Source organism: Anabrus simplex, chromosome 10, assembly GCF_040414725.1.
Source record: "Anabrus simplex isolate iqAnaSimp1 chromosome 10, ASM4041472v1, whole genome shotgun sequence".
NCBI classification, from domain to species: Eukaryota; Metazoa; Arthropoda; class Insecta; order Orthoptera; family Tettigoniidae; genus Anabrus; species Anabrus simplex.
In genome coordinates this window covers 44,597,690-44,625,029 of record NC_090274.1, presented here as the reverse complement: position 1 = coordinate 44,625,029, position 27,340 = coordinate 44,597,690, and the positions used below count along the sequence as shown (strand labels likewise).

The window sequence follows — 27,340 nt, the reverse complement described above, 5'->3', positions numbered from 1 at the left end:
AGCCAGCTAGTCTAATTCTCTCCACATTTAGTAAATCTGTGTGAATCTTTTTGCATTTCTTGAATCAGGGAATCCACATGAGGGTCCAATACATTGCAACTATACTCCAATTGAGGTCTTATCAATGTCTTATTCATCCTCTCCTTTACACCTTACTACAACCTCTGACCATACGAAGGGATCTGTAACTTTTCTACTGAGTGAGTCACTGTGTGGTTTGAGTCACGAAGCTGCCAGCTTGCATTCAGGACATAGTGGGTACAAACCCCACTGTTAGCAGCCCTTAATTATCGTCGCCATAAGACCTATCTGTGTCGGTGTGACGTAAAGTCAAAAAAAAAAGAAAAAAAAAAAGGCAGCCCTTAATATGCTTTTCCATGGTTTCCCATTTTCACACCTGGCAAGTACCTTAATTAAGGCCACGGTTGCTTCCTTCCCATTCCAAACCCTTTCCTATCCCATCGTCGCCATAAGACCTATCTGTGTCAATGTGACATAAAGCAAATTGTAAAAAAAAGATAATAAAGTGTTGTTAATATGATCACCCCAATGATGATCTTTCCTTATATAAACATTCAGTGACTTTCACTCCATCAACGCAGTAATTAAAATGAGAGGACTTTTCCTCTTTGTGAAACCACCTAACTTTTCGCCCCATGTACCATCATACTATTTCTTGTCTGTTGTCCATTTCAGAACATTCTTGGGGTCTTTCTGCAGTTTCTCACAATTCTATAACTTATTTATTACTCTATACAGTAAAACATCATCTGCAAACAAGCCTTATCTGTGTTTGAGTTCTTATCTTGATGTACTCCACAATATGACCAACTGCTAGAAATACCATCTGCAGTGCGTAGCCCGTAACGTATGTTCTGTGACGTGGGCTGGTGAAGGAGTATATAATGCGACCAACTGACTGGGTTTTCATGTTGTCTTTCCTGCTGTCATGGGTAAGGGAAGCGATTTAACCAGGTTGCAAAAAGGCGATCATTGGCTCGGACCAAGGGAAACGGTGACGCTTAACTGTTCGTGTGCCGCTATGGTAAGGGTGTATCATGAGCGGACGAATAGCAACATTGGGCATATCTGTCTCATGGAAACTGTGGAACTCCACGCGCCATTGACGTCCGAGGTGAATGTCAGCGACGGTGCATAAAGACCAGCCAAGGCGGTAGTGGAACAGCTCACTGTCCAAATGAACCAGAGGGAGCCAGACACGTTTCTACAGCAACAATTCAGTGAAACTGTCTGCGAATGGAGCTCCAGAGTAGACGGAGGTGACTGCACAAGTACATCAGCGTAAACAACTGGAATTTGCTTGACAGTATGGCGACTGGACCACTGCTCATTGGCCTTCTCTGATGTACCCAGTCACATTTTCAGCTTAGTGTAGGCCACAGCTGTCAACCCTCTCGCCTTCTCCGATACAAATCTCCTGGCCTGAAAGATGGCATCGCCGTCTAGGAGGACATTTTATTAGTAGTATGAATCTATCCATAGCGATCATGTCCACCCGTACAGGGTGATTGTCTTTCCAGCACAATAATGTGCCTTGCCACATGGCTGGAAGAACATGATTAAGACTCCGAAGTTCTTCCTTGGTCCCCAAACAGCCCCGATCGTAATCCAGTTGAGCATCAGTGGAAACACCTCAGTTGTCGTGTTTGCTGTCTGTCTCCTCTGTCACACACCCTTCGATAGGTGTAGGTTGCACTGCAGACAGCATGGCACCAAATACTCATGGAGATCTATCAGCACCAGAGTGAGTCACTGTCAGCACGTGTTGCTGCTGTTCATGTTGCAAAGGGCAGTTACTCTGGATACTAGTAGGTGGTCGTAATAATGTGATTCGACTATGTAGGTCCCCCAATATAATTCCAGTTCATCTACCATCTGGTAATGTAAAATGGAACATGAAATTTGTCATACTGGCAGCGTAAAAAACATGAAATAAAAATCCTTGGATACAGAAACTGGACCTTATTTCTCTTTGTTTTTCCTGGCCATATCTGTGCCATTCAGTTAGGCACTCCCAAATTTACTGAAGGTTGGCATATCTTATGCGCAGACTGTATATTTTTCATTCTACAACCAAAAGTTTTGGTACCCCTTCTTTCTCTAAGATAAATTCAGTAGATCTCCTGCGATTTGTCTTTGGCCTACCTCTGCTAGTGCAGGGAACTGTGTACGAAGTGGGATTCGTGTAATCTTCTTACATGAACATACCAGAGGAACTGCTTCTCTTGAAGCTTTCTCAATATTGGAGATGACCTTAAACATTCCTTGAATAAGCACCTTTAGGACTACGCAAACTACATAGGGTCATTCCTTTGTGTCCATATTTCTTTTCTTTGGCTGTGGGTTTTTTTTTTTGTTTTTTTTTTTCCCTTTGGTCCGAGTTGTTCTGGTTTTCTTTGATTTGTCCTTGTGATATACTGGTGTATGTAAAACAAGACATTGTTATTCTTGACTATACCCTATATTGGATTGTAGTTCTTTCTACTGTGTAAAGCATGTGCATTCATATGATTAGTATTGAATGTTCTAATCTTTATTACAGAGAATATGGATGAAACTCATCAAATGAGATGGTGGCATTTAGTTTAAGTTTGGATCCTTTCTTAGGGTATGCTCACAGAGTTGGTTACCTGCAGTGACAACCAGCATCCTGGAAGCTGGGTTTAGTCTTAAGTTTACACAGCTCACAGTGAACACTGGAGCAGGTTTTCAGCAAATATCTGCTACCAGGAATGATTAGGGTATTTCTGTGCGCTGGTTTCTCCAGCCGCTGGGTAGCATTCAGTATTATCAGAAAGCTGGTGTTCTAGAAAAGTATTCTGTGTTTCAGCTTGGCTATGGGAAAAAGTCACCACTGCTTCAGTACATGATGCTCTATCTTATTTAGAATATAATTGAATTGGAAAACATTATCAAAGCTTGAGAAATTTTGGTTTGCTCAGCTGCAGTGTACATGGCAACTTTTGCCGCACAAGCCAGTACAGTTGAAGAATAATAAAACAGAACTTCACAGAAATGAGTCTTTAAACATTAGACTGTGCATATAAGATAACTACAGTTTTTATTAGAACATTTTAATATAAAAAAACATTGTCTTATGTTCAGTCCAATACAGTTTGTCTAAACACATACTTGTATACCTTAACCATGTACATTCATTTATTGTGCTTCCAGCTAAGCTGACTGCATTAGTGAGCATCAAGTGTGACTATCCTCTTTCCCCACCGTTGTTCTGTCTTCAGCTCCAGTGGCATGGAGAACACAACAGTAGCAACAATGATGCAATCAGGGTGAGTCTTATCATAACAAGATATGTATTTAGTGAAATTACTTTCAACTTATTGTATAAATTAGTTGTATCTCTTTTCCAATGTATAAGACACAATTTTGTACCCTAAAATAGGGCATAAAACTAGGGTGCATCTTATATAGCAAAAGTACAGATTTATTGTGCTTTTTTATATTTATTCCCCCTCCCTGAAGCCTTACCACATGTTGTCGTTAAATTCCAAGTACTTTCTTTTGGGCACACTTTTTGATATTTCAAGAACTTTTGAGCGAGATGACTCAACAGCGTGCATGACCTTATGGCATCTGACAGATGTACGAGGAATTTTGGGTCAGGAGGAGGTTGACAGTTTCAGAGGAGGATTATCATGATGTTATTGTTACATGAAACATTGTGGACTCGCTATGCATACCAAAGCTAAAATTTGTCAGAAATTGCCTAAAGAATATGAAAATAAAATTATTTTCTTCCACAGAATTGTGATTTACGGACAAGAAGAGAACAGTCCTAAAATGCTACAGATAGCGTTTATGGACCAAAATGCCACCTACATTTGATGTATCCTCAAATAAGATTGTTGCTAAAAAAAAAAAATAAAAAAAAAAAATTATTGCAGTGAAAACGAGTGGACATGAAAACACATACTGGACCAATTGCAGAAATGATGGCTAGTTGTAAGCCGTAGGCAACATCTACCTAAACAACGTCTAAGTTGCTCACGATCTTCCATCAAAAAAGCAAGTGTTTAGCTAGACGTCGTTTAAAGTTTCAATATTCGTTTGAAAATAGAAATAGAAATATCTTTCATGCAACTCTTTTCTTGCCGCAACCAATGAAATTTATCGGTGTGAACGCCAAATGTTAGTCATCTTTCGTCTTCCTGCACATTACTCTTTGCTCGAATATGGCTAAGCATAAGCATAACTTGCCCACAGGTAAGAATATCACACTAAAGCGACACACCACCATACGAGGAAGTGTAGCTTTGATTATAATGTTGTTTTGGTGATTGTAATCTAAATAGCTTCTGCGAAGGGAAGTACTGTACTGTGTAACCAAATGATTTGTATGAGCCATATAGATGTAGCTTGCATTAGAAACGCATCATCGGCAGCCCTGAAGATCGTTTTCCGTAGTTTCCCCATTTTTACACCAGGCAAATACTAGGGCTGTTATTATGACCACAGCTCTTCTTTCCCAATCCTTTCCTTTTCCTATCTCAGAGTTGCTGAAAACTTACAAGAATTAGCACAACGAATATTAAAAAAACCACACACGACCTACTTTTTAATTGCCACTATTATGTGTGCTTACTTGGCAGTAAATATACTGTATAATCCCGAATACCACCCGCACTTTTTCCCCCAAAATATTGGGTCTAAATCTTGGGTGTGGGTCATATTCAAGCCGTTCATTCTCGTATATATTTACTATGTTTACATGGAGTATTGAAATAGATTTGAATATGGTTACTGTACTCAATATACCACATGTAAATGGGCATTCAGGTTTTATTGTGTTTTAGTTGCATTCGAGAAAACAGGATCGATTTTTCTCAATACGTTTACAGTGGCATGTAAACGCGAAATGTAAGGTAATGAAATATGGTAAATCAAAGAATATGGGTAAATTTGTGGTAAATATGAAAGCCGCAGCTGCGGATGCTCGATCGTCATTTGTTTCATAAGTGTTTCACAAGGGTGCATGAATAGCTGATCTCGCGGGATATCGTACTTTACTTGAGTTGAGACTGTTTGTTACGGAAGTCTACCTCGCTCCCATTCGAGTTCCGTATCTGTCCTGTAAAAGTGTTGTCTCGATAGTAAGCGATGGATTCAAAACGGCATCTGTGATCGTCATTTACTGTGCGTGACAAACTTAAAGTTGTAAGCGAAGCTGAAATATACGGAAATCGTGCCGTTGGCAGAAAGTACGATACTGATGAATCGTGTATTCGTGATTGGTGGAAGAAGAAGGAAAAACTTCAAAAAGTAACGGCGATCGCAGAGCGTTCCGCGGGCGGAGTGCAGTGTTTCCGGAAGTTGAAGAACGACTCCACAAATTTGTGATAGAAAAACGTGAGTTACGATATGGTGTTTCTAGTGAAATGTGTCAATTGAAAGCACTGGAGATCTCAAAAGAACTCAAAAAAACAGGGTTTTACTGCAAGCCGCGGATGGATCCGAAACTTTTATCGGAGAAAGTGATTGTGCATTCGGAGACGTACGTCTATTTCACAACATCTCCCTGAGGTGTATGAAGAAAAATGAATGGCCTTTCAGCGTCACATTATTTATTTGAGGAAGCAAAATTCTTATTTGCTGTCGCAAATTGGGAATGCTGACCAGACATCTGTCTACTGTATTTTGAAATGCCATTGGAAAATACAGTGGATACGAAGGGTTCTAAAAGTGTAACCATCAGAACAGGTGGTAATGAAAAGCAACGATGCACGGTAATGTTGTGCGTACTAGCGGATGGAACCAAAGTCCTTCCATATGTGATTCTGAAAAGGAAAACACTTCCGAAAGGAAACTTGCTGTCCGGTGTTATTGTTAGAACACGAGTCCGGCTGGATGGACAGTGCGTTAATTGAGGACTGGGTGAAGTGCGTTTGGCAGCGTTGCCCAGGAGCTTTGTTACAAAAATGAAACATGCTTGTGTTGCACAGTTACTGAGGACATACAACTGACGCCATAAAAGATATGATGATGAAAGGAAAAACCGATCATGCGATAATTCCCGGAGGACTCACTTCTATTCTACAGCTGTTGGATGTGTGCGTGAACCGGCCTTTCAAAACTGCAATGAAACAGTTGTACACCGAATGGATGTCTGATGGTGATCACGCGTTAACACCAACCGGACGAGTGAAGAGGCCTGAAGTGGGACAAATATGCAGCTGGATCAAGACCGCATGGGCGCGCATTCCCAACGATTAGTATACAAAAGCTTTAAGAAATATGGAATTTCAAATTCAGTGGATGGTAGTGAGGACGGCTATTTGTGGAAAGATGCCAGCGACGAAAGTTCCTATGGTAAAACTTCAGATGACGACGGTGAATTGTGAATGATCCGAGTATTGGACCGATTTTATTTACGATTTTTGTGATGATTTTATTAATTGTAAGCTGTTTGAATTTATATTTGTGGTATATTTGAAGTAAATTAAATAGGTATGTAAGTTATTTGATTTTTTTTTTTTTTTTTTCCCCTCATATTTTGCCGTCTCAAATTTAGGGTGCGGGTCTTATTCGGTGGCGGGTGGTATTCGGGATTATATGGTAAGTGGACCCCTGCTGTGCTATTTGCTTTACATCGCACCGACACAGATAGGTCTTTTGGCAATCAGCCCACTATCCTGTGATGATAATCTTCAAGTGACAGGCTCAGCCTAAGGAAAAGATACCAGCCGGTATAGTTGTGCACTTGCATGAAAAGGTTTGAATAGATAAAAAATGGCATGAAGGTATGGATTGATAAAATGTGGGTATAGTTGTGCACTTGCATGAAAAGGTTTGAATAGATAAAAAATGGCATGAAGGTATGCATTGATAAAATGTGGGGAAGGAGGAAAGGTTTATTTCTAAATAGGGTGATCACACATACACTTCTTATTTTACGGGATTGTCCCTTATTTCTCTGCAAAAAATATATGGGTCGCACATTGTCCCGTTTTTCGCGAACTGTCCCGTAAATTTTAAAATACAGTGTTTAAAAGTTTATTTATCACAAAGCTTTGATGTATATTTCTCATTGTGTAAAGTAATTACAGTTTGTTTGGTTGGCACTAAATGTAAAAGACCGGTGAGACAGACGTAAATAAAATGTAAAAATGGCAACTTATAATTGTGCACAGTGAACATGGTTTTGACACGAGTATGTCTTATGGTTGGGGGTCATGTAAAATTTAACGTGATGAAATGTGTGATGGAAGTGACATCACGTTGGTTGCCAAAGATGCTCCGTGAAATGATGCAAATAAATTGTTTGTTTTCGATATTTGAGTTCCATTTATTGAAAGACTTATTCATGATCATTAGCTCTTCGCAAAGGCAAAATTTTCTTTTTTGTAACACTTTACATACTGGAATTAGGCCACTTTCATTTTTTATAATAACAATCAGTACTTGTTTTCTATAAATAAATGGTACTGTTTGTGAGGTCTGTGACTCATGTTAAGAAATTCTAATCTTAAATAGGGCCTAATAATCAACAGCAGTCAAAGTGTCCCGTATTTTCATGTTTGTAATCTGGTCACCCTAAACTAGAGCCCCTGATGTTTCAATAAACGAATCTTTTAAAGTGTACACAAGATAAGAATGAAACAAACGTATGATGGATATCAGTGTTCATCACGTGATGCCCCATCACACAGGTGTGCAAGTGAGTGAAGGCATCATGGTTGCAAGTGTATAAAGAAATTGTCATTAAATCTGCTTTTAACTATGGCATCTGTAATGCCTTTGATGGAAGTGAGGATCATTTTTTTTACTATATGAATGATGATGATAAAGAGGAGGAAGAAACAGTCATCGATGGTAACGATGTCCCGAGTGGCTGAGAAGTGGTGGTGGTGGTGGTGGTGATTACTGTTTTAAGAGGAAGTACAACAATATAACACTAATCAGGGAGAAAAATGGAAGGGATCCGACACTTCGAAAAATGGTGTCACCCAAAGGAAGACAAGGGCCACGAAAGGCGTGAAAATGAGAGACTCTCGATGCCTCGAGTGTTCTAATATCATTACAAGAAATTAGAATCATTCCGTATTGATGGTTTTCAGCCCCTGATGAGCTTGTTTCTACTTTCCAGCTTCATGAGGAGGGTGGGCATCAACACTCATTGAGGCTCCATCTTTCTATTGCTCCCTCTTCCTAGCCTGATGTATCATTGTGTTTGACACTTGTTTGTTCCTTTCCGATACCTAAGCGTGTTTATGAATGAATTCATAATTTTTGAACCATTATTGTCTAATGTAGAAAGTGTTGATTTCTTGCAGGACATGGAAAGGGAATTGAACGTGCATTGGAAGGAACTAGTGCAGACTCTAGGTTGGGGACATGCATTACTGGCCTGTCAGCTCATGCGACTTATGGCTTGTGTCGACGTCTTCCTTGAATCATCTGGTGCTACTGGCATCAGTCCACCAGAGTTCCCTCGTGACAAGATTTTTATCAAACCTGTGAGGTGAGTGCATATTCTCTATTTTAGTAGCTCCACAGCCTATCCACACTGTTCACTGTACTCATTAAAGATGGTTCATTTATCTATAGAATATACTATGGAAGGAGATGTACCACAAGGAGTAAGGCAGGGATGTGTATTCTCTTCTTCTCTGTTGAATATTTATAGCAAGTGAGTGAGGTCTTCGATGACTGAGATGGAGGAATATCAGTTGGTGGGGAAAAAAATAATTTTATTTTACTTTTATTTATTTACAGTGAAATCGCATTAGTGCATTCCTCATTAGCACGCTTTCCTGCTTAGCACGTTGTAAATTCGAAATCCCGAATCTCATCGTATTAAATCTATATAAAAATACCTCACTTATCATGCCAAGAATTTTCGCTATTACCGCTTAGTATGATCAAATTTTTCCTAGTTCTGAATCCGTTATTTGTCATCCCTTGTGAAAGAAACATGATTTCCAGCTTGGGTAAGAGCTGTCGCTACACTTGCATGATTACGGAAAAAAGCCTTAAACCCCTGAACTTCACAGGATAAGTTATACCTTCAGGAGCAAGCCGTTAGCCTCAGGAATGTTCAGTTTTGCTTGCCAGTTAGCAGCGAGATTGCTAAATAGCACAGAGAGCCTATTTGTGCTTGTATTTTGCATTTTATTCAGAAGTTAGAAATTTATTTTGTGTTGAGTGGTGCAGTGAAGTGTAGCAAATATTTGTCGCATGATACGGTAGCCTACATCTGGATTAGGAACATAATCGTGTGAAATTGACTAGTGTGACGTGTGTTTGTCTTGTGATAGCCTAGTTATGGATACAGAAAAGGTTGTGAAATTCCTTACTAATGAAGACAAAATTAAAATCTGTCAGAAAGTGGACTGGCATCCGCATCTTAAAGCACGTAGAGGTCGCAGTCCCATCTTTTCATAAGATCATTTGTTGCCTGTTGCTGAAGTCTGAATTGTCGTTTCAAGTCTTTATGTAGAAGTGCTTCAGATCCAGTAGGGATATAAATCAATCGTCTTCCAAAGTTTAGGAAGTGAGCAGGAGTTAAAGTGGTAGGACCTTCATCCTGGAGTAATGGGCGTGAATTTATTGCGGCCTCCACACTGGTCAGAATTGTGTTAAGGTATTTCATGGTCCACTTGTCTGTGTCCTAAGACCTTTCTGATACACCGCTTAACTGTGCCAATCATACGTTCCTACCAATCTTAATTGGAGCTAAGATGGTGTTGTCACCTCCCATTTGGAAGGCTAGCACACAGAGAGCCATCTGGTGACGAGCGAGAGTACCACTTACAATAGACCACCGGTAAAGCATTCTTAAATTCAAACCTTCATTATCAGAGACATTTTCTTTTCCTCATAAACAGACTGGATTTTCTTCTGAAGACGCGGAGGAAAATTCTCCGTGAAATGTAACCAATTTCACCATGTTTTCTTGACATAGCAAAAGCTCAAAAGCTACAACATGGGCCGTCAATGCATCAGTCTAAAAATTTAGAAAGTCTCGAACTAAAATAAACTCTATTATTACCATGAACTATTACCGTATTTACGCAAATAATCCCTGCACCCTAACTTTAGGAAGGCTGATTTTGGAAGGGAAAAAAAATGCCAACATTGACGCAAATAAAACTTGCACCCTGAATTTTGTGCCTCAATTTTAAAAATATATGCTGGTATTATTCGCATAAATATGGTAGTTTTTTTTTTACAATAGATCAAAACATCATAAAATGATTTTGATGAATGCAGTGACAGTTCTATTTCATTTCTGAATCACAATGAGTTTGAAGACAGATTGCTGATCGACCGGTTATTTTTTCATTTACTTTAAGAACACATTGATGTCACTGGTGACTTTAAAAGCTTGCCCTATGGTATTCAAGTTTACTGTATTAAGTAATTTTCTCTTTATTTTTAATTTCAGGGGTAGGAACAGGTCCAGACCGTATAAGTATCTTCAAGTTGGAGGTGGCATATTCACCCAGCGATGATGGGAGTGTGTGTGTGTACTTTTAGCTGTAAGTCTTTCTCTGAAGTGAATACTGTGATGTACAGTAGCACTAAAGGTCTCGGTATTTCAAACAGTGAACCACGAGTGTATGTGTTGTACTGTGTATTGTTTCTCTCGTAGAATATTGAAATAAAATTACATTTGTTCATGTATTTGGTGGTGGTTCAGAGGTTTTATTTCTTTGAATGTAAATGCTCACAACATTGTAGCAGATAATGTTCATGGGAAATTTGTTCTACTGGTTTCTTGTTCCACTGCTTGCAACATTTTTTTGCAGGTATCAGTATATTTAAGCGATGATAAAAGCAGTAAATTGAAATAGTATTGATGACGGTTGTTAAATGTAAGGCTTGCTGCCTGTGGTATTAATTTAAGGGAAGTGGACTCGCAGAACGAATTCTGCGGATATGATCAGGGAGGCCTGGATTATGATGTAAAAATATTAATAATAATAATAATAATTACATTTTCCTGTGGCCTCTGGAAAGGCCTCGTGCATGTCTTTCGTGTTGGCGCCCAAGGCTGACCCACAAGTCTCTGTGGATAGGATGAAATATATTGTTGAAGATGACAAACACCCAGTCCCCAAGGCAGAAGAAATTAACCAGTGAATTACCTGCTGGGAATCATATCCAGGACCCCTAGGACTAAAAGTCATGAATGGGAAAGAAGCAGCCATGGCCTTATTTAAGGTACGGCCCCAGCATTTGCCTGGGAAACCACGGAAAACCATCTTGAGGGCTGCTGACAGTGGGATTCAAACCCACACTATCTCCCGGATGCGAGCTCACAGCTGCGCACCCCTAACCACACAGCCAACTAGCCCAGTAAGTGGATCCCTCCTGGTTGATGTATGTGACAGCCCTCTGATGATCGGGACATGTAATTCTGATATGGATGTGGTCAAAGTGACCTATAATTCCAAGGAAATTATCCCACGTATAATAAAATATATCGATTGCCAAGAATGGTAGTCAAGTTGACAGTTACTGGACTGTCCTTTGTGTCAGTCTCAAGAATTAAGTCTCTTGAAAAGAAAAATAGTATTTGAAAATGTTACCTCCCCGTACATTTCAAATGAATTGCTGCGATTTCGCAGCAGGCGACCCTTGGGGAGGCTGTCAGACTAACCTTTCTTCCCAGAATTGTCTCATCATGATAATAGAACTTATATGTTTCATGGTACATAACCTTTGATTGTGATTCATTCTTCACATTTGAGGTTAAACAGTATTCTCGACAGTGTTTAAACATGGCCGGTTGAACATCGGTTTTAGACAGTGCCCAAGTCATAAGTAATGTCTTTGCAATGCGGCAGCCATATTTCGACATTGTTTAACCATAGACATCGTCTAAACACTGTTTCTGCAATCGGCCACTATCCTGTGATGATAATCTTCAAGTAACTGACTCGGCCTAAGGAAAGGATACTAGCCGGTATAGTTGTGCACTTGCATGAAAAATGGCATGAAGGTATGAATTGATAAAATGTGGGGAAGGAGGAAAAGTTCAGTTCTAAAGAAGAGAGCTCCTGTTGTACTTGTTCTATTTTGATCACACTTGATGGAGTTCATCCTGCAAATACTCAGTTGACTCTTATCCCAGGAGGACTAACGTTTCAGCTACAGTAGGGCGATCAGATAGACACTTCTTATTTTACAGGATTGTCCCTTATTTCTCTGCAAAAAATATATGGGTCGCACATTGTCCTGTTTTTTGTGAACTGTCCCGTAAATTTTAAAATACAGTGTTGAAAAGTTTATTTATCACAAAGCTTGGATGTATATTTCTCATTGTGTAAAGTAATTACAGTTTATTTGGTTGGCACTAAATGTAAAAATCCAGTGAGACAGACGTAAATAAAATGTAAAAATAGCAACTTATAATTGTGCAGAGTGAACAGTTTTGACATGAGTATGGTTTCATCATAAATAACATCAGGTACGCCGATGACACTGTGCTACTTGCAACCAATCTCCAGGAGCTACAAGAACTATTTAATGCTGTCACTGAAGCCAGCAGCACAATGGGCTTGAGGCTTAATGTAAAGAAGATCAAGTGGATGGTTATAAGTAGGAAAGAAGATGGCATTCGAGGTAATCTCACAGCAGCAAAGGAACAGATCACGAGAGTGGCAACATTTACCTGGGATGTCACATCAATGATGACTGGGACCTTATCACATTAATATGCACATGCAAATGCTACAAAAGAAGACTATTAAATGACCTAAAACTTGCAAAAATTCATCATAAAATCCTTCCTGTTCTCAAAGGGTGGTCCAAACAATATCCCCTAGGGATGTAGTAACAGGCTTTTTCAAGATCTATAAAATCCCTGTAAAGAGCTTTCAGCTTAATGTCTTCAGTTTTACTTATGGAGAGAAGATTTGTGGCTATTTATTCAAGTTGTGTTTGATGGGAACCATATTGTAGTTTTGTTTTCTTCCAGAAATTTCCATGCTTTTGCATATTTTTTAATTTACATTTTACAAGTAGAAATGTAGTGTCATTGATTAGCTGCAGAGTGTAGTTGGTTTTGTTGAAAATTGCAGGTCCAAATCCTGGAGTAGTTGATATTAAAAATGCTTAACTTCGTGTGTTTCTTGAAGTCTATAACAGTTGAAAGGACTCCGACACATAGTATTGTGACAAGTGAGCACTTCTGCATTGACATAACTGTATAACAACACAAGACTGGGTGCACTGGGTCTTAGATAACACCAATTGGAGAGTGAGGCAATGTAAGCCTTTTCACTGCTGTAGGAGTACAGCCAGCCGTAATACATCATTTCATCTTGACCCTATAATATGCAATTTCAGTTAATATCAAGATGTTTTTCTATTCCTACGGGTTCAAAACAAAACAAATTACACACCAATATAAGTTACTTTCCTTGCCGCATCTTCACAGTTGCTTCTTTTGCCTCAAAGAGATCCTTCTCAGAAAACTGCTTTTGATAACAGATCTCAGAGCATAGCATTTTTATTTTTTTCCATTAGGAGAGCACTAAGAGACCTTGTATTCATTTTTGGTCGAAAGCCAGAGTGATTCTTGCGAAAAGTACTGAATATTCGCTCATTTGAAACATTGCTGTGAGGTATGATTAAAATGGCAAGCATCACTTGAGGAAGAACTGAATATTTAATGTTTCCAGAAGCATCTTTCTGTTTTGAAATTTTAGTCCATTGTTTCCGTTTGAAATGTCTTCATTTAATGGATCTGCTTGGTAGGAATAAAATTCCACTTCCAGTTTGTCTTGGTCGGTGTTCTCGATTAAACAAAAATCACTGATGAATACAAAGTAGTTGCTCTTAATAGACACTTCTGAATGCTTTATCTCCAGATAAACTGCCGGCCTCACCTCATCGTTTTCAACCGATGGCATCGCGTCTTCACGCTCGCAAAGATGGAAAATGTCACACAGTTCTTGTAAACAAATAAACTAGTGTTGGATCGGAGGGTCATTGACTTTCAGAATGAACACATTTGTCTCTTACAAGTTACATAATAAGTACCACTTCTGTAGAGACTAGGGAAAATCCGTTGGCATCTCTGTACATAGCATTAAATATTATTACTTTAAAAAAATATAAAATGTCTTCATCACAGTCGACTTCTTTAAGTAATGCATACCAGAGAGGGATTTCTGCAATTGGTAACATAATACACAATGATAAAAGATGCTTTTTATTACACTAGTACAAGAGAGAAATAAAGAGAAACACGATATAATATTTGTACCATTTCTGACTTAAATCAAATACATTACATAGATAATGTCTTATTGTAGTTACTGAAGTTTTAATCAACTAAAATTATATATTATAGAAACCTAGGTATTAAGGAGTGGCAAACCCATCGTAATAAAAGCCTATTAGTTGAAAGAAAATAGAGTGAAGGATCTATTCAAAGAACATTTTGCACAAGGTCTAAATAAAAAGTTGAAGGAAACACAATAAATGAAGAATGGACAGTCATGAAGAATGAGATCATTAGGGCTGCTGAAAAAATGTTAGGAAGAAAGATAAGATTAAGTAAAAATCAGCAGATACTAGACGTGTTTATGAACGGCAATAGTACAAGAATGCTAAAAATTTAGGACAGAAAAAAATACAGGCGATTACAGAATGAAGTAGATAGAAAATGCAGGACAACTAAGGAAGAATGGCTGAAAGAGAAGTGCAAGGATGTTCAGTGTTCTCTCCAGAAATTTTCATTAGCCGGGTGCTGGAATGAGCAGCCGGGCGGGGAATACTACAGTACGTAAAAAAATGAACATGATAAAATTTCAATGTATTCCCCTCAGGGCATTAACAATAATATCAGACAGGTAAACATCTGCAAAATTGAACTATTTTAGTGTTATCACAAACAAGACATAACAGAGTATTATGGACTTCTAGTGTTTTACTGCTCGTTCATAATCATGTAACACCAGGGCTCACCACTCTGTTGCTGTGGAGTGCCATACAGGTGGAATTGAGTGTTTGCATGAGATTTCAGGCAAATCCAGACACCGCTCACACACAATACTACGTGATAGTCAAGCTAAACCTGTAAACTCCGATGTAATCGATGCAGTTATGCTGACAATAATGAAGAGTTATCATTTAAATAAACAGTCTTACAGTATTTACATTTTACTTTGGAGCACCTAATGATTCAAAATATTATGTAACTACCACACATCTTGGTTATGTTAGCCACGTGGTCTGTAAAAACGGCAGGGCCCATTGAAAAGGTCCCAGGGTGAACACTGATGTTGAAGTTTGTATGGTTGTAGGAAAGATACTGTAGATGCTCCATATAGGAAAATCAATAAAACCTTTGGAGAAATGAAAACTAGATGTATGAATATTAAGAGCTCAGATGGAAAACTACTTCTAGGGAAAGATAATAAGGCAGAAAGATGGCAAGAACATATCCAGCAGTTGTACCAAGGGGAAAGAAGAGGCTGTTGACACTGACGAAATAGGAGATCCAATTTTGAGGTCGGAATTCAACAGAACTTTGAGAGACCTAAAGAGGAACAAGGCTCCTGGAATTGCTGACATACCCTCAAAGCTTTAGGAGAAACTGACATGACAACGTTATTTCATTTAGTGTGCAAGACGTATGAAGGAGAAGTACCATCCGATTTTAGACAAAATGTTGATATACCTGTTCCCAAGAAAGCAGGAGCTGACAAGTATGAAAACTATTGCACCATTAGTTGTGGATCGCATGCTTGAAAAATTTTAACACACGTATTATTTACAGAAGAACGGAAAGAAAATCTAAAGCGGAGTTCAGAGATCAGTTTGGCTTCAGAAGAGGTGTAGGAACACGTGAAGTAGTTCTGATTTTGTTTGATCTTAGAGAAGAGAATTAAGGACAAGCCCACATACATGTCATTCACAGATCTATAAAACTCATTTGATAATGTTGAATGGACCAACCCTGTTTTGAGATTCTAAAGGTAAAGTAAAGTAAACTCCCAAGGTGGTGCAGCTCTTTTCAGGCATACCCCCAATGGAGGTGAGCTGCATGTACCATTTTAACCACATACCAACCCTCCTGTCATTCTTAAATTTCTGGCAGTACCAGGAATTGAACCTGCCCCCCCTCCCCCTAATGACATCAGCTAATAGTGCTAACTGTTATGCTATGGAGGCGGGCGATTCTGCAGGTGATTGGGATCAGTGAACTGTTTGAAGGAGATCACCAAGTTGTGGTAGCAAAGTTAAAGATGGGAAAAATAAAAAAAGATTACTGAGATAAGACAGAGAAATGTAAGGTTGTGGAAATTACAGGAGAAGGAAATAAAAGTTTCAGGCATAATTTAAAACAAGATTACCTAAAGAAGACATCGCAATGGTGGAAGAAGAATGGGCATACTTTAAGACAGTCGTGGTGGAATCTGTGGAAGAGTATCAGGAAAGATAAAAGGTCGAGAAATGCACTGGTGGAATGACAAGAGTAAAAGTTGCAATCCAATGAAAGAAACAAGCATAGAAAAAGATGGCTGAGATACAGAATGACAGAATTCACGATTGCTCCAAAGTGTTTCAAGAGGAAAATGAGAAATGCTGACAAAAAAATTCACTGATTCTCTGCAAGAAAATGTAATAGGAAAAGCAAAAATATCTTATTCTAGCAGGAAAACAACAAGAAAAACACAGGTGAAAGTGCTCTAACTTTATTCTTTTTAAACTGGAGGAAGTGATGATGCAGTAGCAGGATATATTGCAGACATACATACATAATCATTATAGACTGTTATGCCTTTCAGCATTCAGTTTGCAAGCATCTGTGAATTTACTAAACGTCGCCACAATCCTCGATTTGCAACTAGTGTTGTGGCCTCATTTAGTTCTATACCTCTTATCTTTAAGTCGTTAGAAACCGAGTCTAGTAGAGACGGGAAAAATATTTTCAGCAGCTTTACAATGTACAAATTACCCAGTACAAGAGGGAGAAGTCCAAGTATCAGATTCATTGCAAACAGATAAAGGAAACAAGGTGTCCATGTCAGAGATTAAGAGGGCCACCAAAAGGATGAGAGAAGGCAAAGCAGCTGGAATTGATGAGGTCACTACAGAAATTATAATAGCAGCAGGAACGATTGGTCTACTCTACAGTGGTTGTACAGACTTTTCCGAGTGATATGGAGAGAAAAGACTGTTCCAAAGGAGAGGGCAAAAGGTGTCATTACGCTGATCTTTAACCCATTCGTGTCATATGATGAGCTGTGTTTTGGCGCCTGAATCAAATTACGACCTCAGCTCGCAATGACACAGTGCCTCGGTTATCTTCGTATATTAGATTACCTTTGCAATATAATTTCTAACAACACACACGGTAAGAAACTAAAAGCATGTACTGTTGGTAAACATTGCTCAATCTATTTCTGTGTGACAATGGAATTGTTGAATAGCAGTTTATTTTCTTCAGTATTCAATATTCATTATGCAGTAGAATCGGTTTCGCGGTAACGTTGAAGAGAGATTGAAAGCGCTTGCAGACATTGTTTTAGATGGCAATAATGACGTTTTGTAAAATGAATTTGAGTTTGAGGATAGTGATAGCAACAGTGAAAGTTCTTGAAGTAAGGAGAATATCGAGAAAAGTGAGAGTGAAAGTGCTCCACCAGGTTCTTCCAAATCTGGGAAATCTGAGAAAAAAGACGATAATCCGGATATGTATCCATTTCATGGATACAGCGGTGTTTCAGAAATTGTGCTGTTTTTGAAGTACACAGATCCGCTCTTTTTGAAATTATTTCGAGTGAAACATTTGTACCACAGCCAAGGAATGAAGAATGGGTAAGTCATAACCTTCAGTGGTATGAAAGTGAAATTTGAGTGAATTATCTGCATTAGTTTTTACTTTATGCATGTTTTTGTGTGACAGGTTCGCTCAAACTATGGGCAGGCAAATTAAATCAGATTCCACAGTCAACAATGTGGCCATTTTTGTGACTTGAATGCGTTAAGGAAAGGAGATAGGAAGCGGTGTGAAAAGTACAGAGGAGTGGCGCTGATCCCTCATACAGCTAAGATCCTTGAAAGAATCTTGGATAAATGAATAAGAGACAGAGGAACAGGAAACTTGCACAACGCCAGTATGGATTCAAAAGAGGCAGGTCCGCATTTGACCCAATGTTTACATTAAGTCAAATAATGAAAAAGTATTGTGAATATGGACTGGTAATGACTTTTCTAGATAAGACATATGACAGTGTCTCAAGGCATTTGGTATAGAAAACATTGACCAAGGCACAGGCTGGGAATGAAACAATGCAGATGGCAATAGCATTGTATCAAAACTGTGAAAGCTGTCAGAACTGAGACAGGTCAAACTGAAAGTTTCACAGTTGAAACAGGGAAGTGTATTATCCCCCTTACTCTTCATTATCATGAATGGAGTTCTACATAATGGCAAAGAAGATGATGGGAGAGCAAGTACATCATTGTAATTTGGGAAGATATCATCATCATTTCCCCTTATCCAGCTCCTGTCGGGTCGGGGTATTTATGGCACTTCTCTACCTTCCTCTTTCTTCCACCATTCTTCTTCCACGATCTTGTCCCAGTCTAAATTTCGTCTTCTTATTCCGCTCTTCATAGATTCAATCCACCTTGTTCTAGGTCTTCCCCTTGCACTCCTGCCCTCGTACTTTGCCTCCAGCATCTGTCTTGGAATTTTATTCTCCTCCATCCTCTTTATATGCCCAAACCACCGTAGTTTATTATTTTCAAATCTCTCATTTGGGTTTCCTATCCCAACTTCCTTCCTGACATCTTCATTTCTCTGCCTTCTTTGCCTTTCCCAACATACTACTTAGCAATGTCATCTCACTGGCTTGAATTCTACTCTCTTGCCTGCTAGTCAAAGTCCAAGTCAGTATGGGTACATAGTACATTTTGTACATTATCTCTTTACTTTTTCTTGGTACTTGTTTGTTCCATACAAGTTTTCTTACACTTTGGTAGAATGCATTACCCTGCTGTACCCTCCTGCTAATTGCCATGTCCACCCTAGTATTTTGCATTAATTCACTTCCTAGGTATATAAAGCTGTCCACAATTTCCAGACTCTGACTTCCAATTTTCACAGTGCCCTTTCCTTGCCTTTCCCCTCTCAATATCACTATAGTCTTGCTTTTCTCTGTACTGATTTTCATGCCATACTTCTTAATTTTTTTGCTCAGTACATCTAGTTATTGTTGCACTTCTTTGCTGTTCTTTCCCTAGATCACATCATCATCTGCAAATAGCAGTATCTTCATCTCTTTATCTCCATAGGCTTCCTTTGTTTCCTTTACAATTTTGTCCATGACTATAATAAACAAAAGAGGTGACAGCACACTCTCCTGTCTTAGTCCAGCCTTATTCCTAAACCATTCTGCCTTTCCAAGATAAGGAAGACTTAAGTACAGACACAAGTAACAAGAGAACAGCCAGAGGAGTGATAGGAATAGGAAATGAACCTCTTGAAGTACTGAATGATTTTAAATATTTGGGCAGTGTGATATTGCAGGATGGCAATTTGGATGGAGAAATTAGTTTAAGAATACAGCCATTTGCAAGTTTCTACTAGTGTGTGATACACATTGTATGGAACAAGGATGTGCCAGTGAAGTGCATCTCATCGTATTCTAAACCTATATTGACCTCTGCTTCAGCAACCTGGACCCTGTTTATGCAAAACCAAAGTAAGATCCAAGCAACCAAATGGAGGTTTTTGAGGAGCATACAGGGAAAGAAAAGACAAGAGAGAATATGAAATGAGGAAACAAGGAGAAGAATAGGATCTGTAAACTTCAAGAAGAGATTGACATAGCAAAGCTGAAATGGTTTGGACACATGATGAGATGCAAGCGAAGAGAATTCCAAAAAGAACATCCATGGATACAGTGACTGCAAAGAAGCCTAGAATGAGATGGAGGAACTCTGTAAAGAACTTTACTGAAACTAGAGAAGTTGATAGCAATATAGTGCTAGAAGAGGAATGGTGAAAAGATCGAGCAAGGTAGAGGGGTTTGGTATACTACACTATCCAGAGTGAATCTGGAAAAAAACGAATAATTATGAAGAAGCAATGTATTTGGTGAAACGTAGGCAGAACACAGGTAATATTTGGTAGGACAATTTGAGGGACTGCAGGATACAAATTGTAAAATTGCAGTGCTATCCTTTGACCTGGAAATGGCCAGACCTGTATCATCTTTGAAATGTTTGTCTTTTAGAGTCAGACTGAACACTAGGAATGTGATAAGAATTTGCAACTGGATGATGTCCGTCCAACATGACTTTCTTCAGGATACAGTATATGGACGAACGGGAGAGGTCTCTTGGTACCTAAGATCGTGCACCTACAAATACAATTAATCTGTAGGTGTTTTCCAGGCAGCAAGACTCAACTAGTATTAGTTATCGGGCCACTAATAGAAACCATGCCACACTGAGTTGCTTCAGTGCATCTTCTTGACGATATTAGGTACCTATCCCATGATGTTTGCCCCTTGAACTGGAGTTGGGGAATGACGATGACAATTAAGTGAAAAGAACCTCCAGTAAGTTACAATCGATTGTCAATATAGTTATTTTTACGATGAAGAAAATTATATTGGAGAAGGACCTAATTCTATGTTGCCACACTTTCAGTACCGTATCACAGACATAAAATAGAAACATTTTTGAGCTAGGAACATTACAAAAGTTGTTCTAAACTTATTGAGGTTTTTGAGTTTGTGCTTTGTTTTCACTGGTCAGAAGTCTGAGAAGCCTTTATTCAAACTCTGGTAACGAGACCTCAACACGTGTGCCGATTCCTTGGGTTGACGATCACGAGTAAAAATACCTTTGTGGTTTCCAACAACCCTCGTAATACCTGAAAACAAGAGCAGAGAATTTAGATTCCATGAGTGACTATTTTGTTGTTTAGCCATATATGGAAAGCTAGAAACATGAAAAGGAACACATAATAGGAAGCAACAGAAAGAGGAGACAAGAACAAACATGGAAACACAAACAGACAAGGACTATCTCCATATCTTCATACATAACTGTTTTCAGATATGCTTTCTCTTCTCATCAATCGCAGTTCTTCTTACATCCATTTATTCTCAGCCCCCAGTGAGCTTATTTCTGTTTCCAAGTTTCATTAAAAGGATGGGTTTCTACATTCTTGACAGGTCTTCAGTTTTAATGTGTGAAGAAGAAGAAGAAGATAAAAAGAAATTTGGCTAAACTTAGGAAAAGGCAAGAGATGATGTAAATGATACGTGAAGGAAACCAATGTAGATCAGTGACCAAATAATACAGTAATAGCACAAACACAGAGTGTGGGGGGAAAGAATAATCACAGAGTTCAAAAGTTTCAATACAATCGTCATTATAGAGGAAAGAAGAGGAACTCTTCAGATCGTCTTATGCCTAGATGATTCTGGGAGTGGTAGAGGAGACAAAAGGGATCTTAAAATGTGAAGTATCAAGAGAGATGAAAGAAAATCTCTTGATATTGTCCCCTTTTCCAGGGTCGCTCAGCAGGTTGCACTAGAATTCCAAGGGTGGAACGTTCGTAAAGCCGAAATTGCTATATCAGGACATTCTTAATAAAATTTATATTCGCAGGGCATTTTGGTGGCAGGATAGGCGATGGCTGGCACAAGAAATTACACCCAAAAAAAAAAGAAAATGGACAATTATTGAAGACAAAGAAAAGACATTATTTTCAAAATAAAATTTAAACTCTTCTCTTTGAATGTGAAGAAGAAAAAAAATTTACAAGTACTGATACTTCTTGAACTTCCCTAGGATTTTTACACATTAATCAAAAAAAATATTGATCATCTGTGTACTCCATTTCCAGGCATCGAAGGTGAGTCACAATAACTGTAAATCAATCAAAATTTTCAACATTAATGAAAATTCTTACCATCTCAAATAATTATGTTACTTTTCAAAAAATTCATTTGCCTCCAATTACATTTTGTTTTTATGAGAAATTGAGCACCCGACTTACTCAGTAGTTTTAAAGTTAAAAATTTCATTGTTCCGTATTGAAGAATATTACAGTTAAAATTGAAATAATTGATAAAGAGATTCAACCTATTCAATACAAAATAATAAGAAATGTAGTGAATTACATTCCTATTTAATAATAAGTAGAAATGGTACCGGTTTCGACCCTAGTCCAGGTCATCATCAGCCGATTAAAACATGAAAAGCAATGCATAGGAAAAGGAAATGAAAGATCAAGTACAGTCCGGATCAGTAGAAGAGGCGATATAAAAATGAACGGGGGTAGACACTGTAAAACTCAGAAGAAGTAAAATGCAAGTCACTCAAAAGGAAACAGTGCGCAATTCTCTGAGCGGCAGCATGGCACACGCAGCGCTAGGCGAAGTCCCACAATGTTTACGAATAGCGGAGAACGGTTAAATGAGCCAACTTTTAAACACTGTCAGGCACAAAGTCACATCACAGTCGAACACATACGAAGATCCATAATCGTGCAGGAGTTGAAGACGAGTAGATCCATTGAAGCAACTTGCCAGCTCCCGGTGATCACGCGACACATTCAACATTGGGCACTATGGTTTCAAACGCCAAAGTAAAATGGAGAATAGCTTGAAGATCCAGTAATTTTCCTCAGTCGCGGGAAAGTAATTATATAGATAAATATAAAATAAATTAAATATAATTGAATAAGTAATTGTGCTCCTATAGAATACTTAGAACAGTTGACGTGAAGAAACAACTGTGAAGAGAAAAAAATATAGTAAAAAGTGCAATACCGGAAACAAATGAAAACATATATGCACAGTGCACAATTTTTTTAAACGTAAAAAATTCAGGTCTTGATTGAAGTAGTTCATTATAAATGTGAAGTTCCATATCGTCTCCTCATTATTATCATTTTTTATTATTACATCCTTTAAGAAATTAGAGCATTATTTAGTTCTATGTCCTAATTTTTGCCTACCGAGTTTGATAGCTGCAGTCGCTTAAGTGCAGCCAGTATCCAGTAATCGGGAGATAGTCGGTTCGAACCCCATTGTCGGCAGCCCTGAAAATGATTTTCCGTGGTCTCCTATTTTCACACCAGTCAAATGCTGGGGCTGTACCTTAATTAAGGCCACGGCCGCTTCCTTCCCATTCCTAGGCTCTTCCTACTATCCCATCGTCGCCATAAGACCTATCTGTGTCGGTGCGACGTAAAGCAAAAAAACAAACCTAAACTACTGTACATTTTGTACACAAAGATTCAAGTTAAATCTGTAATGATTTAATTACTTTAGGCTTTATTTTAAGTTTCTTGTAATGTTCCTTTTATGCCATAAGTTACCATTTCTACTCCCCTACTAATTATAGGCAACGTTTACTCCTATTGTCACTTTATGTTGCATTTAACCTTACAGTACACTCATTAATTGAAAATGAAAATGAAAACCTACAACCTGTTTTCCAGTCATTGACCGGGTCAGGGATGGAATGAATGAAGCAGATATAGGCTATTAGTACGATGGGGTCGCCACTCCCAACGTGATTTATTAATGACTGATAGATGCTATGAAATGAGAATGGAGAGTGTTGCTGGAATGAAAGATGACAGGGAAAACCGGAGTACCCGGAGAAAAACCTGTCCCGCCTCCGCTTTGTCCAGCACAAATCTCACATGGAGTGACCGGGATTTGAACCACGGTATCCAGCGGTGAGAGGCCGACGCTCTGCCGTCTGAGCCACGGAGGCTCCCTTCATTAATTATATTATTTATTTTTAATTACGAGACTTTTATCCTACTCACATCAATAAATCAACTGGGATTGTGAATATTGTATTCCCATAGCTCAATTTTTTTAAATAATAGTGGCTTTACGTCGCACTGACACAGATAGGTCTTATGGCGATGAATCAATTTCTTTACAATACATTTTCATTCTATATTACCTTCATTTTTTCAACTTCTATTATCAGATTCTTTAGCTGCCTCTGTGGATCCATGGTAGAGGTCGGCCTCTGGATCCCAAGATAGCGGGTTCAAACCTGGCAGAGATAGTCGGATTTTTGAAGGGCGGAAAAAAGTCCATTTGACACTCCATGGCGTACGATGTCGGCATGTAACAGATCTCTGGGAAAGCTACCCCTGTACGTTCCGGAAGATGCGTTCTATCATGATGCGGATAAATTTTGAATTTAAATTACTGTGTAAAATACTATTTTATTTTAATATAAAGGTAGTTTTGAATTAAAAGTCTGAATTTCGGTAATGGGACCGACATTGTCTTCAAATTACGAATTATCCGTATTTCGAATTAAACAATTTATATATTATGCAAAACCATACCTAATGTTTCCAGGAACAAGAGCTTCTTCGAATTAGGCGGGATTTTGATTTAACCGATTTCAGGTTATCGAGGTTCTACTGTAAGAGGAAAAACTTTGAATTGTACAGGCAAAATTATTTTATTTCTATGGACATAATGTTAATTGTCACATTACCTTGTGCCGTTGCAAAATCTGCGAAGTTCCAGATAAGTTCACCAATGAAGAAACCCATTTCACGTAATTCATCAAAGGCTCTGAAGTACTGATAAAGTAGAGCGGCTTGATAATCCTCCGTCCAGAGAGCGACAGGTAACTGGAACATAATAATTGACATTGACATCTTGAGTAGAATATGTGATGCCCAGAGGTGCTAACCTTTGAATTGTGCTATCAGTAATCTCGCTATTAACTCACGCACATGCGCGCGCAAACACACATGCGCACACACACACACACACTCTCTCTCTTTTTTTTTTCAGTGCAACTCCAGTAGTTGCAAAGGTTTGATGTGCATGGAAAATGCCTTTCCAACAGATAATGTTGCACCTCCACCACCTCAGAAATATTCTCTGAACAAAATAATCTTCTACTCCAGCTCAGTGGCATATTTTTTCCCACACCCTAGACTCACAGTAAGTGGTGCCTCTCATATTTAACACTCTTCTAGGCAAGTGTGTGTGTGTGTGTGCACATGCACGCGCAAGATAAAAGTTCCAGATTTCAAGTATTCAAACAGAAATAAATATAAATGTTTATAAATTTCTAAGTATTTGAGTGTGATTTGATAGAATATAATGGTGTTCTTTCAAGAACGAAACATGTCATTCTATTTTAATTAAGTTGTTTCTTTTTCAAGTATAATACTGTTACTATGTGTTTTCTTTTGCACATAGTTTATAAACGTATTACTCAAAATTAGTTTTGGCAGACTGAGTCGAAACTGAAAAAGAGATGGATTCAAACATCATAAACACTAAAATAATTACTATATGTTCTGGTTCTTTGAACCATCATCAGCCATGAAACTTCACAAGTGACCATGACATTGATCCTTTATTATTACTGGTAAAGGGGGAAAAAATTTATTAAACTTTGAAACTAAATGTTGAAAAATTAATAATGATTTTCAGTGACAGAAAGATCAGACATTATTGCGTCTTTCTTCTTTACTCTTACTATTAATTTTTTTGCTAGTGGCTTTACGTCACACCGACCCGGCGATTATGGGATAGGAAAGGCCTAGGAGTTGGAAAGAAGCGGCTGTGGCCTTAATTAAGATTCAGCCTCAGCATTTGCCTGGTGTGAAAATGGGAAACCACAGAAAACCATCTTCAGGGTTGTCGACAGTGGGATTCAAACCCACTATCTACCGGAAGCAAGCTCACAGCCGCGCACCCCTAACCGCACAGCCAACTTGCCCAGTCTCTTTACTCTTAAACCTGAAAGATAGAACATTTAATTCTGAATAATTTGACATCAATATGATGTGTGTGCTGCAATTCACTCATGAAGTATGGCACAAAGTTATTCACTGTGATTTACTGTACATGTAACTGTCATCAATGTCAGCTTCTTCATGGTCCGATGCACGGTGAGCAGCTGTGACTGTGTGAAAATCTTCAGGGGTAAAATAGTCACCTCCCACATAACGGGAATCACTTTCGACAAAATAGTCACTATTACTGTCTAAATCATCAGAAAATTCAAGGATACTGGAATCATTCAGCCTTAAACACAGCCCAGCTGTTATGAGAATAAGATGATGAAAGCACATGCAACAACAGACTAATGAGAAGATGTATAATTATAGTTCGGGAAGTACAGTGAACACATGATATACCAAAGAAACAAAACAAACTCTAAACTAAACTGATAGCAAGATCAAATTGTTGTATTCGTAAGCCAACCAAAAACAGATCCACCCAATAACAACTTTGAACAGCCACAACATAAACATTCAAAGCCAATAAATTTTATCTTTCGAAAATAAAAATATTTCGTAGGGCTGGTGGATATATGTGTTGAGTAAAATGAAAACCCAACGCTTTAAATTACTGTCATGATCATCTGTTACCATTTAACAACCAAACAAATGACCAAAATCCCTAAATAGGACAGAGCCTATATATCGGCACTGTAAGCGCTCTCGCTATAACCTCTCGGCGATAGATCGGCTCGCTGAGTGCAAGACGGTTAAAGAAAATTGATACTTCACCTATATTGTACATATTAAAATTATTTTGTTCTATTATAATTAGCTTCTAATGAAACAGTCTACACGGAAATAGAACCAGTAATGAGCACAATCAGGAAGAAACGCATTTCATTCTTTGGACATCTAATCAGGACATCAGAGAACAGGATCATCAGGAGAATAATAGAAAACTTATGGAATAGTAACTAATCAGGACACCAGAGAACAGGATCATCAGGAGAATAATAGAAAACTTATGGAATAGTAAGTGCAACATTAAGTGGATTACAGAAATCAAGGAAGATATGGATGTACTACAAATTACAGTGGAAGACCTAAGAAACAAAACCGACAAAATCAGGAAACTCACAGACAGGCAAACCAGAATCAACAGACAATAGGAAGGGTGATTTCCAATGAAGAAAGAAGGATAAGATCAGAGAGAATGAAGCAGTACTGGGCTGACAGGAAACTGAAAAATTCTTTGTATAAAGTTGGCTAGAGTGGTCCAATGAAGGCCATAAAATGTAAATAATAATATAATTAGCGTCTTGAACAGTTAAAACACATTAATGAGTGGAGACTGATCAGAACAAAGATCTAAGGAGTATCTCAGAAGCGACGTGCATCTCTTGTGTCTCCAAGAAGGTGCAAGGAGCAGATGCAGGTCAACGATCCACAGTCTGACCCAGGAGATCTCTGGATAAGGGTGATGGGCGAGGAGGAAGATGATTCTGAGTAGACATATGTCGTGTCAAGCACACATCTACACAGTAGGGATTCCTATGCATCAGTCGTCACTGTCGGCTGCATTTG

At 38.5% G+C, this 27,340-nt stretch overlaps 2 protein-coding genes across 7 annotated transcripts in view; one reads left to right on the top strand and one right to left on the bottom strand.

Moving 5' to 3' along the window:
- thoc5 (THO complex 5) overlaps window positions 1–10,665 on the top strand; it is a 75,027-nt gene extending 64,362 nt beyond the window's left edge. The window contains exons 12-14 of the mRNA XM_068229527.1: window positions 3,196–3,311; window positions 8,313–8,500; window positions 10,427–10,665. Coding sequence (XP_068085628.1) covers window positions 3,196–3,311; window positions 8,313–8,500; window positions 10,427–10,493 — 371 coding nt within the window. The 3' untranslated portion in view covers window positions 10,494–10,665. The remainder of the gene's footprint in view (window positions 1–3,195; window positions 3,312–8,312; window positions 8,501–10,426) is intronic.
- Window positions 1–27,340, bottom strand: part of LOC136882423 (beta-glucuronidase) — a 156,174-nt gene that overhangs the window by 29,198 nt on the left and 99,636 nt on the right. For 4 of the 6 annotated variants that reach the window (XM_067155065.2, XM_067155064.2, XM_067155066.2 and 1 more), the window contains exons 12-13: window positions 24,505–24,643; window positions 14,188–20,890 (exon numbers count right to left, since the gene is read on the bottom strand). In XM_067155065.2, coding sequence (XP_067011166.2) covers window positions 20,769–20,890; window positions 24,505–24,643 — 261 coding nt within the window. In that variant the 3' untranslated portion in view covers window positions 14,188–20,768. Of the gene's footprint in view, window positions 1–14,187; window positions 20,891–21,811; window positions 21,895–24,504; window positions 24,644–27,340 lie in introns of those variants that run through there. The other 2 variants (XM_068229530.1, XM_067155067.2) reach the window with 2 other exon arrangements.